This window comes from Canis lupus, chromosome 14 (genome assembly GCF_048164855.1).
Source record: "Canis lupus baileyi chromosome 14, mCanLup2.hap1, whole genome shotgun sequence".
Lineage (NCBI taxonomy): Eukaryota > Metazoa > Chordata > Mammalia > Carnivora > Canidae > Canis > Canis lupus.
Window position 1 is genome coordinate 11,983,338 of NC_132851.1, and position 12,981 is coordinate 11,996,318.

Genomic DNA, 12,981 nt, shown 5'->3' on the forward strand with positions numbered 1-12,981 from the left:
GAGAGTTTCTGGTGTAAGCTTAGGATATTCTCACCTCTTTTTCCCTTTACAGTGGAAAAAACGCTTTGCTGACACTTGAAATCCTGGCTTCTTGAGATGAACCATGAAATTGTGAGTGGTTTAACCTCCTTGAGGTTTAGCTCTGTTATCTGTAAAATAGAGTAATACTCACAAGGTAATATAAAGCACATATTATCTCATCCTTCCCAGCCACCCACCCTCACCCTATTATTCCAAGGGGAGGAATTAGCATGTTCTCCCTCTCTGCATCCAGTATTAGCATGTTCTCCCTCTCTGCATCCGTAAAATGCTTAAAAAAAAAAAAATCAACCCAACTTTTTTGCAAATACTCAACACATCCTTAGCAAATAAATATATGAACAAACAAGTGTATAGGTAATTTCACAGCAAACAATCAAAGCTACTTTTATTCAGAAACAATGCTTTTTTAAAGACAGCAGGAAATCCTTACCTTTATTAATTTTCCCTTTTTCTCATTTCTTATTCCATTTTTATAGGCCCCTATTCATAAAGAAGAAAGGATCTATCCATTTAGTCTTTTTTACTATATACAGAAGTAAAACTAAACAGATAATTATTTCATAGGAGGATAAAACATTTATTTAAATGGAAACACTAATCTTTATTTTCATCATGCTGAAGTGTGTAGGTACAAACAATTTCCAATAAAACACTATATAATAAGCAAAAAATAAGTTAATACGTTGTAAACTTACATACGGTTTCATTGATTAACAGGTTTAGGAACAAACAAGCCATTTTACAACTTTGGAGCTACATTTAGTAAAAAACTGCAAACACTCAAACCTTATCAACCCCAAGTAAGACACTAAGGAGCTATTCAAGACTTCTTCAAATCAATGACACAAATACGGTTTTATTTTTGGTTACAGTCCCCTGCTGTGCACAAGACCATTGGAATGCTGTAACAATTACACGTTTTAAAACGGCACAAAGCAAAGCAAGGAGATAACATGCCAGCCTTACAGAAGCTGTCTTGAAAGTGCAAACTCTGCATTTTCTCTTCCTGAACCACTAGGATAAGAACGGGTACCTCGCACGACACGGCAGGGTCAGGCGCATGCTTTCTCTACCACTGGTGGGACACTGAACTCGAACCACGTCTCCATGCCTTGGAAGATACCTCCGGTTTTAAACAGTGAACAGGCTTCGACTAAATATAGTGCAAATCAAATACGAGGAGCCAGACGACAGACCAGAGACGGTTCCCCGGGGGCAGGTCGGCGCACCGGGCGACCTCCTCCTCCTCCTCCTCAGGTTTTGATGTGGAAGGCGGTGCGGCGCAGCGAATGCAGGGCGACCACGCAGCAGCCCCGGAGCAGGGCTCCGATGTTGTAGACGGGATCCGTGCCCCCCCTCCGAGTACTGAATGCCCACAGAACGGTGGGGACCACGGGGGCAGCCACGGCCAGGAGATCCACCAGGAAACTGCGGCTCCAGTACTGCCCCCCCGCGGGCCCGCGCGCAGCCAGCAGGAGCGCGCCGCCGTCCCGCCTCGCCTCGGCCTCGGCCCCCGCCTCCGCCTCCGCCGGGCCTGCGAAGTCCAGCTCCCTCATGAGGCGGTGCGCAGGAGCTTCCGGACCCGCCGTGGCCTCGTCGTCGTACGGGGTCTCCACGGGAGACAAAAGGATGGCCGAGTTGGGATTTCTTGGCGTCAGGTCCACCATGAAGGCGGAGATGGACTCGGGGAAGCTTGCGGGCGAGTCCGCCCCCGACTCGTCCGGAGATTCGGGGCTCGAGGGCCAGGGCTCCTGCAGCCGCAGCACGTGCTGGATGAGCTCGGACACGGCAGGGCTGTAGGGCACCACGTCGGTCTGCACGGCCTGCTCGGCCACCGCGCTGCCCTCTTCCTGCCGCCCTGCCCCGGGCACCAGCGCCAGGACCTCGGCCCCGGGGGCCGAGCGAAGCAGCTCCAGGGCGTCGGCCCGTGTGGCGGCGGCGGCGGCCACCCCATCGAACAGATCGGAGCCCTGGGCCGTCGCCTCGGCCAGCAGCAGCTCGCCGTCGGCCCCTTCCTCCGGGCCCTGCTCTTCCAGGGCCAGCGCCTCGGCCATCTGGCCCAACGGGGTGCTGGGGCGGAGGCTCTTCTCTGGGGAGTCGCAGGGGAAGTGCAGACACAGTTCGTCCCTCAGAGAGCCGCTGTGCGCCATCTCCATGCTCTGCAGCAGAGACTCCAACTTCTTGTTTTGGATGTTTATGTCCACGAAATACTTCTGAATGCCTTTGTCTTTATCGGCCAAGCTGCTCCGCATGGTTTCGATGACCTGTCTGAGCTGTTTGATTTCTTTCCTGGCTTCCTTCAGGGCCAGCTGGGCCTCCACGCGGTGGCACTCTTCCTCGATCCAGTCCTCCCTCATGCGGGCCAGCTGGGACTTGAGCTCAGCGATCTCGCTTTCCCTGTGGAGAGAGGACAAGCTGGCTGAGTGAGGGAGCTGGGAGGGGGCAGGCCTAGTGAGGGGGCTGGGAGAGGACAGGCTGAGTGAGGGACCCAGGAAGAGGACAGGCTGAGTGAGGGACCCCGGGAGAGGACAAGCTGGCTGAGTGAGGGGGCTGGGAGAGGACAAGCTGGCTGAGTGAGGGACCCAGGAAGAGGACAGGCTGAGTGAGGGAGCCACGGAGAGGACAGGCTGGCTGAGTGAGGAAGCTGGGAGAGGACAGGCTGAGTGAGGAAGCTGGGAGGGGGCAGGCCTAGTGAGGGAGCTGGGGAGAGGACAGGCTGAGTGAGGGAGCTGGGGAGAGGACAAGCTGGCTGAGTGAGGGACCCAGGAAGAGGACAGGCTGGCTGAGTGAGGGACCCAGGAAGAGGACAGGCTGGCTGAGTGAGGGACCCAGGGAGAGGACAGGCTGAGTGAGGGAGCTGGGAGGGGGCAGGCCTAGTGAGGGAGCTGGGGAGAGGACAGGCTGGCTAAGTGAGGGAGCTGAGGAGAGGACAAGCTGGCTGAGTGAGGAAGCTGGGGAGAGGACAAGCTGGCTGAGTGAGGGACCCAGGAAGAGGACAGGCTGAGTGAGGAAGCTGGGAGAGGACAGGCTGAGTGAGGGACCCGGGGAGAGGACAGGCTGAGTGAGGGACCCTGGGAGAGGACAAGCTGGCTGAGTGAGGGAGCTGGGGAGAGGACAGGCTGGCTGAGTGAGGGACCCTGGAGAGGACAAGTTGGCTGAGTGAGGGAGTTGAGGGGAGGACAGGCTGAGTGAGGGACCCAGGGAGAGGACCGGCTGAGTGAGGAAGCTGGGAGAGGACAGGCTGGCTGAGTGAGGGACCCAGGGAGGGGACAGGCTGGCTGAACTGAGGGAGCCAGCAGCTCTTAGCCCCCCCCCCCCCCCCCCAGTCCTGACCCACTTCAGAGAGCCGGTGCTACTCCCCTTCAAATGCAGAGGTTAAGTGGGTTTTCAATTTTTCTCTCACAAGTATTAGCCAGGAACTGCCCCCCCACAATTGTAAAATAGCAAAAATGATAATAACTAGAATCAGAATAAAAAATGAGGTGGCTGTTTGTCTTTTTCTTCCTGGGTGCTGTCAGGTGGTGCAATAAATATAACATTATCCTCCCTCCCTTCAGTACTTAATATTTGAAATTTTGTTATGAGAACACTTTAGAATTTCTTCGCCAGCTTTTGCGTCCGTAGCCTACCCTTTCTTACGTCTACACATTGTGGAAGGAAAGTCCATTTCACTTTTAAAGGTTACTACCTATCAAAAGAGGAAGGCACACTGGTTAAGTTTTAGCCCTGCAGCATTGTTCTGATCATATTCTAATAATCATTTGAAAAAATTTTAAGCTATAACATGCTACATGTTGCAAGGACTTTTTTTTTTTTTTAATAAAGATTTTATTTATTTATTCATGAGAGACACACAGAGAGAGGCAGAGACATAGGCAGAGGGAGAAGCAGGCTCCCTGAAGGGAGCCCAATGCTGGACTCCAGCCCAGGACCTCGGGATCATGTCCTGAGCCAAAGGCAGCTGCTCAACCACTGAGCCACCCAGGTGCCCTGCAAGGACTTTCTGAAGAGTTGATTACTGTCTCCTCTTAGGGTAAGATGACCCTGGAACCATCATCTACACTGAAGGAAATCCATCTAAAAAATAGATGGGATTTTTTTTTTTTTTTTAGATACTTCATGGGACCTTATTTTAAGATCTTTGTCAAAAAATTCTTCCTGACATATCATTTCTTCATAATCAATATAAATACAAGTTTTCATATTATCAGTAGGTATGAAGGCCAGGCGGTCAGGTTCCTGGTATATTCGAAGGAATGTTAGTTTTGCTTTTCTAAGTTTAGACCTGACTATACTCCAGTTTCATTGCCGTATGCTTCCCTGCCATGACTGCTCAATCCCTTCCATCGGTTCCTTAAATCATAAACAAAGACTTTCAGAAAGTAAGATCTGACTCATGCTACCCTGGTCAGAGCTCTGTTCGTCTATTCCCAAAATGTTCCAGGGGAAAAATCATTAAACAGAAAATCTGGCCCACCCCAAGATGTCAAAGGTCCTTTCTCTCTGAGATAAGATCTCTTTAAGCATGGGCTGTTTTTTGGTTTCTGTTTTTCACCTTAACACTTAGCCAAGAATAATGAACCTCTTCCTTCAGCACAGAAATAGCTTGCAGGAATCACAATACACAGGGCCATCCACGCTCTCAGAGAGATAAACAGGGCTTAATAGGGGCCCGTGTGTGACCCTTTCTGCTGGAAGTATGGGATTGTTCCTGCAAGTGTTCCTGCCATTTAAAAATAGCTACGCACACACCCAATGCTTCTGTACACGCCCAGAAAAGGCAGGGGGTACCCTGTCAGGTGAATTCCTGAAACAGCCAAATCACACAGGAATATGAAATGGCTCTTCTGAAAGACTGGTTTAAGGAATTTGGCGAAAATGAAATACTTTTTCTTCTTTTCTATTTTTCAATAGTGTGGGTTTGTATTTCATTTTATGGAAAACGAAACCGTCCTTAATCAGGGTGAAAGGAATGCAGATTCACCTTTCATGAAGGCGGCGCTCAGATTCCTTCAGCTTGGTCTTGAGGTGCCTCACTGTGACCTCTTTCTGCTGCAGAGGAGTCAAATATTGCTCTGGATTTGGGGGCTTGACACCATGATTTTCACCACAGGACATGTACCTTCCAGACCGCCTGAAACAATCCAAGCAATGAACTGTTACTTTTTCTGTAAAAAGAAAAGTTAAGACACAGCTAATGGCTTGAGAAGGAGCGACAGCTGTGTATTGGGGTCTTAAGCCTCAATATTGTGCGCTTCACTTGGGAAGGGGGGCTATGACACACCCGCCACTCTTAGGGCCGCTCATTACTTGGGAGACTTCAGGAAGGTTGTTTGTGGAGAGAGTGGAGATAGTGGGGAGGGAGGATTTTCTATGGCTTACGAATGACCTCATGCAGAATAATGCACAATTGTGCACAGGCTTGCCTGTGGGTGCATAGTAACACACTATTATATTAGGGGACAATAAGCGGGGCAGGCGGGAAGGCAGGATGGGAGTGAGATGTCCTGACTTTCCACACAGTGTGCCACTACCCGAACACCTTGATTGCTAGGAGTTGGATTCAAATCGTTCTGAGATCAATCCCTGGTGTGAGTGTGCCAATTCGGTGGAACGTTTCCTTCTTCCAAAGGGAAAGGGCTACTCCACCGTCACAGAGTGTGTTTTGTAAACAAAGTGCCCAGTGTTCCATAAAACTTCCTGAGCTGGAATGCCGGCCCCTCTCAGGCCTGGCCAAGTGTGGGGCATCCCTGCTGTAAGAGAGCTGACTGACGAGAAGGGCCACCCAGGAGGAAGAAGACTGAGGGTGGAGGGCTGGCAGCTTCCTCCCTGACTCTGGAACCAGTCCAGGCCGCTAGTCACCTGCTCCCCCTGAGCCTACACTCTGTCCAAGATGGCCTGTGTCCAGCTCCCAACCTTCTAGTCCTCCTGTTGGGTCCTTTTGGGCATGCAGGTCCTTTTTCCTACAACCTCCTGGCCCCCAGGGACTACTTAATTCCTTGCCCGACCTTCAGATTTCATTTCAAGGTCACTTCCTCAGGGAGGCCTCCTCTGGTCCCTCCAGACTGGGCTGGATCCCCTCCCGACTGCTTACTACACTACAGCAACGGGGACCTGCAGAATCACCTTAGACGTTGCCACGAGAAGAGCAAAGTGTTCGGTGCCCTCGTGCGTGCGGGAAGCCGGGCCCTCTCTGAGGCTCACGCCCTTGTCAGTGCTTCACACGGTCCTGGCACCACGTGGCCCCCAGTCCGCGGCTGAGGTCCGACTCCCCCCCGCCCCGTGCCAGCCCCCCGGGGCTGCTGAGCCTCGGTGGCCTTCCCGCAGCTGCCCTGAGGGACTGGCGAGCGTGGGAAGGGAAGGCCCAGACGACGACAGGACAGAACGAGGCCGGAACTCCAGAGCGAGCGCCTCACCGTTCTCCCCCGCCGGGCACTCACCTCAGGACCGGGCTGCCGTCGCTCCCCTTGCAGGAGCCCGAGTTGCTGCTGCTTGGGGAAGACGGCGCGTAGCCGGGATGGATGTTCACGGGGCTCAGCTGGCTCCTGCACAGCATGGACAGCAAGTCCTTCTCCCGCGGGGAGGGCGGGCTGCCGGCGGCCTTGTAGGACGAGGCTCCATTACTCCGCCCGTGGGGGCCCCGGCTGGGAGAAGAGGGGAGAACGGCCGTGCTGGGTGCTGGGTGCGGCCGCGGCCGCCAGCCCCGGCCCCAGCCTGGCCCCGAGGTCTCTCCTCCCGCCCCAAGCACCGGCCTCGCCCTCCGCCCTCCTCGCAAATACTTTCTGGCCCTAAAGCCTGTTTCTGAATTAATCCCGACGCCTGACAGGAGCACAGACCGCGTGAAATACCGATTTGGTGGAGGTTCGCTTTGGAGGCGGCCGGAAGATGTGGCTGGTTCCAGTCCACCTGTTTCCGCTTAAAAGCGTTCAGGTGTGGTTCAGGGGGGGCAAGAACATTAGGGAGGCTCGTCTGGAGAATGAGGAGAAGGGGGGCTGCCCACAGAGGAGGAGGACAGGTGAGCGGAGCCCACATGGACGTATCAAGCCTGTAGCTTTTACCACCCATTTTCTTTCCTCCGCTGCCAATGATTTAACAAAACCTTCATCATGTAACTGCTGAAATGTCACAGGCCTCCCGCGGCCCGGCCGCCGCCTGCTTTCTCGCCCCCTCAGCCCCCTCAGCCCGGAGGCTGCCTCTGGCTCTTCCCATCGCGTCCTCAAAGCCATTCAAGGGCTCCTACCTCCCGAGGTCTGATCCCACCTCCCCATCCAACCTACCCTCCTGCACTCCTCCCTCCGTATTCCAGAATTCCAAACAACTTACAGTTTCCTGATGACCCATGCTCCCCATCACTTTTATGTTTTTGTATTTATCATTTTCTCTGCCTAGAATGTCCTCCTGCTCCCTACCCTATGCCTTGGGATTTTTCCAACTTCCAGACGGATGGGAACACTCCAAGCAGCCTTCTCCGGATTCCTCCTTCCCTAGGCTTGTGTACACGTGGCTCCTCAGTGGTCCCTAGTACTCTGTGCAAACATCCATCCTGGGATTTATCACATGGCATCACAACTGCACGGTTGTGTGTCCTTCCTGCTAGACTAGGGCGGCCTGAGGGCAGGAACACAATCTGTTCTTTTATATCCCCACTACTTCCTGGCACATGCTAGGTGTTCCCAAAATGACTGCTAAATGAATAAACTGGGTTTGAGCCTTGGCACTGCCACTTATTAGGAGCTTAGGCAATGAATCTACTGAATACATGGGAATCTCTAATAACTTTTCTTGCCTTCCTCAGAGTTGATGGGAAAATCGAATCTAAGAATGCATGTGAGTGCATCTGATAAGATGTTAAAGGCAATGCAGCTGTAGGATATTATTACAGGATAAAGTTGTTTGGACTTCCCTATTAATCTAGTTCCAGAAACTTGACCCCACTATGTAAGGAAGCATCTTGAGAATGTTGAAATTACTTAGATAGGATAACAGTTCAGTTCAGTGTTGGGAATATTTCTTGATTACAAGAAAATGAAAAAGAACAAGATATCTTTCATACAGAAGTACTGCTTTCTGACAATCCTCTCTTTGCAATTTTGATTACAGTTGTATCCAACGGACACATGTCAATGAGAAACGCATGTAAATGTGAGTGTGCGTGTGGGCAGACTTGGCTCCGAAACCACACTTACTTAAAATCAAATGTAACTTCAACTAGCTGTCAACCCAGTAAATCACATATAAATGAAACATCATCCGATTCTGAAGTTAAAAAGTTCTTTCCTTTTGAAATCATCCAGATAGACTCTGCCTCCTTTTCATGAGAAGGGGACACTTTATATGGAACAGATGGGCAGATGGCTTTGTGACAAACCAACTTCAGCAACCCAGTGGTGCTGAGCTGAGCAGCAGAATACATGGGCTCTGGCTTGGATCTGCTTCTCCACACTTCACTTCTGAGTCCACTCCAACCGGCCTGACATTTCTGAATGTGACAATGAGAAACGTGCAGGATTAACCTCTCCAAGTCAGGAGAGAAAGGAAAGAGCAAGCCTTCGTTTTGACCAGGGGAGTCCTCTTCCAAGTCGACCTTCACTAATGACCTTCTGAGATCCCGGGCCTCTTCCAATGTTTTACGAGCACAGTTTTACTTAATTTTGACCCTCATGCTATAAAGCTGGTACAACGATTACCACTCATTTACATTACATGAAGTACATGAAGTATTCAGTTACACGAAGCAACTAAGGGTAATGTGGCCCAAGAACACACAGCTGAACTAAGATTTAAAAACAGATTTTTTTTTTTTTTTTACTCTACTGAAATATCTCCTTCTTACTTTACACAGATAGAATATATCTTTTGGAGCTTGTAAACAGGTATGTTATATACTGGCTATGCATGTGGTTATGACCTGAAGAATTCACCACCAACCTTTATTGTGCTGCAGTCACTAAGATACAAATTAAACTCGATGGGAGTTTTTAAGAACACATCTGCTATACTGATATATTTCAGGAAATGAGTTGTTAGACTGCAAGAGCTGACTAGCTGCCTTTTTTTTTTTTTTTTTTTTTTTTTTAATTCATGAGAGACACAGAGAGAGAGGATGAGATACAGGCAGAGGGAGAAGCAGGCTCCTCAAGAGGACAAGGGGAGCCTGATGCAGGACTCGATCATCGCGGGACCATGGGACCACGCCCTGAACTGAAGGCGGACGCTCAACCACTGAGCCACCCAGCCGTACCAAGAGCTGACTTTTAAAAAAGAAACTACATGCTTAAAAATAATCAATGAATTAGTTTAGTTCCGTTCAACTGCTAACACATATGGGTACAAAGTCATTGCAAAACATTTTCAAGGAGAGGCCAGGGTTCCATGTTTGCCATAGCCGTGAGAAGCAAACCCTATGCTACCTTCCTCAGCTTACCCCAAATGCCTTGGTGTGGTGGGCAAGAAGACTGAAGTCCACAAAGGGGCAGAATTCTGCTGACCCTACCCCTTCCTGCACACCTGAATACAGCAGATGGAAATGGAGAGAAAGGGAAGAGAACCTCACAAGGGGCCCACATTAATTTCTATCCCCCAATGTTGTCCTTTACTTCAAGGCAACATTACTACCATCACTGTCATCACGATGATCACTGTTAGGGCTGCATTGTGTCATTCCCCCCACCCCCGCCAAAATTCATAAAGTTAAAAAGCCCTAACCCCTAGTACCTAAGAGTGTGACTGTATTTGGAAACGTGGCTTTAAAAAAAGGTAATTAAATCTAATTAAATCCTAATCCAACTTGACTAATGTCTTTATAAGAAGAGGAAATGGATGCAGGCACAGATAAAAATTCTGTTGAAGAAGCAGAGACAAGAGGGCCATCTCTAAGCCAAGGAGAGAGGCTTTTGCAGACGCCAATCCTGCTGACACCTTGATCTTGGACTTCTGGCATTCAGAATTGTGAGAAGGTAAATTCCCATTGTGTGAGACCCCCAGTCTGTAATATATCTTATGACAGCAGCCTGAGCAAACTAATGTGATCATCATCACAATCATCCTCTTCATCATCATGTCCATCAGTATTATTTTTATCACTACTGAGGAAAATATCCATTTATGACCCTTTTACTAAATTCTGGGCACTATGGATTAGCTCATTTATTTCAATGAGGTAGATGCCACTATTATCCCATTTTCCAGAACAGTAAAGCTCAGGGCCCTGGCTCATGTACATAATTAATAAGGGAGGCTAAACGCAAGCCCATGTTTCTCTGGCTCCAAATTCCAAACATTTTCTTTTTTTTTCCTTTTCACTTCTATCTGCCCTTGGTCAGATTAGGATTTTAGTTTAAGAAAGAGAATTCCTCAGGGGTGCCTGGATGGCACACTCAGTTAAGTGTCCAGCTCTTGGTTTTGGCTCAGGTCATGATCCCAGGATTATAGGATGGAGCCCTGCATTGGGCTCTGTGTTCGGCCTGGAGTCTGCTTAAGGCTCTCCCTCTTCCTCAGCCCTTCCTCTGCCCTCCCCTCAAAATAAATAAATAAAGCTTTTAAAAAAAGAGAATTCCTCAGAGATGTTAACAGAGTTGGCCTTCTGTAAGAAGAGATCATTGAAACTTTAGTTTTGTTTTTAAGATCCCATCAAAAATATCCTCACCAACACCACCTGCCACTTATTTCTCCCACCCCTTCACCAAATGTTCCTGCTCGCCTTCTTCCCAGGAGCTGATTCTCCACAGAGAATATTCATTTATTGTAGGAGAAGCAAGCCATTTAAAAGGATGATAAGCTTTATAAACTTTGGCCCGGATACCTGGCACATCTAGAGGAGTCGTCCTCAGTGCATGGTCCCACAGAACACAAAAATTATGTGAAGTGCTCAAGATATCCCATCACATAAATCTACTGACTGTGCTCTATGCCTGGGTCAGATTTAAAAAAAAAAAAAAAAAGTGAGGCTAATAGAACATTGCCAATTCCAATTTTCCATTTTTCCATCTATTAAGCATGTATCTGATTTGCACATAATTCTATTTAGCTATTTTAGGTTTACTATATCAATTTTTAGTCATTTGGAGAAACCACAGATTCCAGACTAGACAATTTTCTCTAAATCACTCTGTATTGTTGACATTACCTTGGAATTTAACCACAAACACAAGTTCTTTTGAAGTGCTTAATACAATCAGCTTCTTCGACAGGCCATTTCTTTTTTCTTTTGCTCTCTGTTCTTTGATACCTTGTACCACAGGTATGTGCTAGTTTTCTTGAATAGGTTAGATAAATGGTTTATTCTCAGAGCAAGCCACATCTGATTTATACAGAAAATGTTTATATTCATATTATGTGATCCCAGAGGTATTTTATTTCCAAATAGATTGTGTTTGGGAATAGAACAATTGGGCTTTTTCATTGTGGGCTCCACTCTTTTGTTACAGGTTTGTCTGGCTTCAGCTTTGTTTTTAACAATAAAATTGTGCACCAGGGGGTCTCAAGTCCCTTTTTAAACATCAGCTAAATGTTCTGCTCACTGAAGAGAAATGTGAGATACCAGCTTCCTGAATCCTGGGAATGCAAGTTTTTAGAAACTAACCTGTTTTTCTCCATGAAGGGACCTCAAGAATTATGTGGTCCAAACCTCCTTTTACAAACGTGGACACTGTGGCCCAGAAAAGTCAAGTGATTTGCTCAAAGTCTAAAGACAAATCATCCCCAGATGTCTTGTTCCTCATTCCACTGAATTGCTCGGGTCCCTCCCTGGCTCAGAGGTCTGGAACCAGCCTATCCAAAACATACCATCCATCTCATTACTCTCAATATTCTTTACCTGTATGTTTTTAAAAATAATTATATTATTATGTATTTATTGTCCTTTTTTTATCTTACTAGAATGAATATAATTTCCATAAAGTTTTGTTTACTGCCCTATCACCAGAACCCGCCTCATAGTAGATGCTCAATAAATACTTGAACAAATAAAATCATGCATAGTAGGAGAGAATCCTGGGGCTTAGAATCTTTCCCACCACATGTGAATGGTGGCTCATGAGTTTCCCACACTTTCCCCAACCCAAATAGTATCTATGGTGAACATTTGTTGATGCCTGCTAGGCTCTACGCACTGACCCACACTTCATGTCTACTAACTAATCCTAACAGTGAACCCTACAAAGTAGGTATGATTACAGCCCTATTTTACAGATGAGGAAACTGAGGCACAGAGAAGTTAAGCAACTTGCTCAGGGTCGCACAGCCTGCAAGTGACAGAGCCGACATTCCCACCAAGGCAACCTGGCTCCAGAGTCCATATAAGTAGCTAGTCTGCTCTAATGCCTCTTGGTGGTGGCCAGTCACATCTGTGAACTTTATTCTTTTCTCACCCCTTCCCCAAGTGAGTGCTGGGAGTAGTCTGAGCTCACGATGTCTCTTTCATGAGGGTAATAGGTAAGCTCAGCTAGAGGAAAGAAATGGTGAAGTCAGAGGCTTCCAGCTAAGAGATGACAGATTCATGGAGGGGAGGCAGGTAGGAAGTGGAAACTACTACGTTAACACCAGGTGAGTTCACAGGTGAGTGAGGGAAGGGGAGGAGAGAAGGGTGAGTGGACACACAGCCAAGGGCTGGCTGAGGGATGGCCTCGGAGACACGCGCGCTCCAGCCCTGTGACCACAGCTGGTAAGACAGTGAAAGGTTCTAATTTCAAATCATTATAAAAAACAAAAACTGTTCACTGAGTAATAACTAAATATGAACTGACAGCCATGCAAGTGGCTCCACGGAAGCCTAAAGTACAGGTAAGTCACCTGTGTAGTGTCTTCACAATCAGAGAGCAGGAAACAGTGCCTACTTGCGTGAGAGAGAGGACCGCTTGCTTCCCGCCGCAGACATGTGGACCTCAGGAGCCGAAATGCTGCCGGTGCTGCTCGAGGAGCTAAAATCAGCTTCGCTACCTG

General features: G+C 48.4%; 1 protein-coding gene across 9 annotated transcripts in view; it reads right to left on the reverse strand.

Moving 5' to 3' along the window:
* Positions 1-397: 397 nt before the first annotated feature.
* SYBU (syntabulin) overlaps positions 398-12,981 on the reverse strand; it is a 108,780-nt gene continuing 96,196 nt past the window's right edge. For all 9 annotated transcript variants that reach the window (XM_072774269.1, XM_072774266.1, XM_072774267.1 and 6 more), the window contains 4 exons: positions 12,876-12,978; positions 6,483-6,686; positions 5,027-5,176; positions 398-2,439 (listed from right to left, as the gene is read on the reverse strand). In XM_072774269.1, coding sequence (XP_072630370.1) covers positions 1,296-2,439; positions 5,027-5,176; positions 6,483-6,686; positions 12,876-12,978 — 1,601 coding nt within the window. In that variant the 3' untranslated portion in view covers positions 398-1,295. The remainder of the gene's footprint in view (positions 2,440-5,026; positions 5,177-6,482; positions 6,687-12,875; positions 12,979-12,981) is intronic.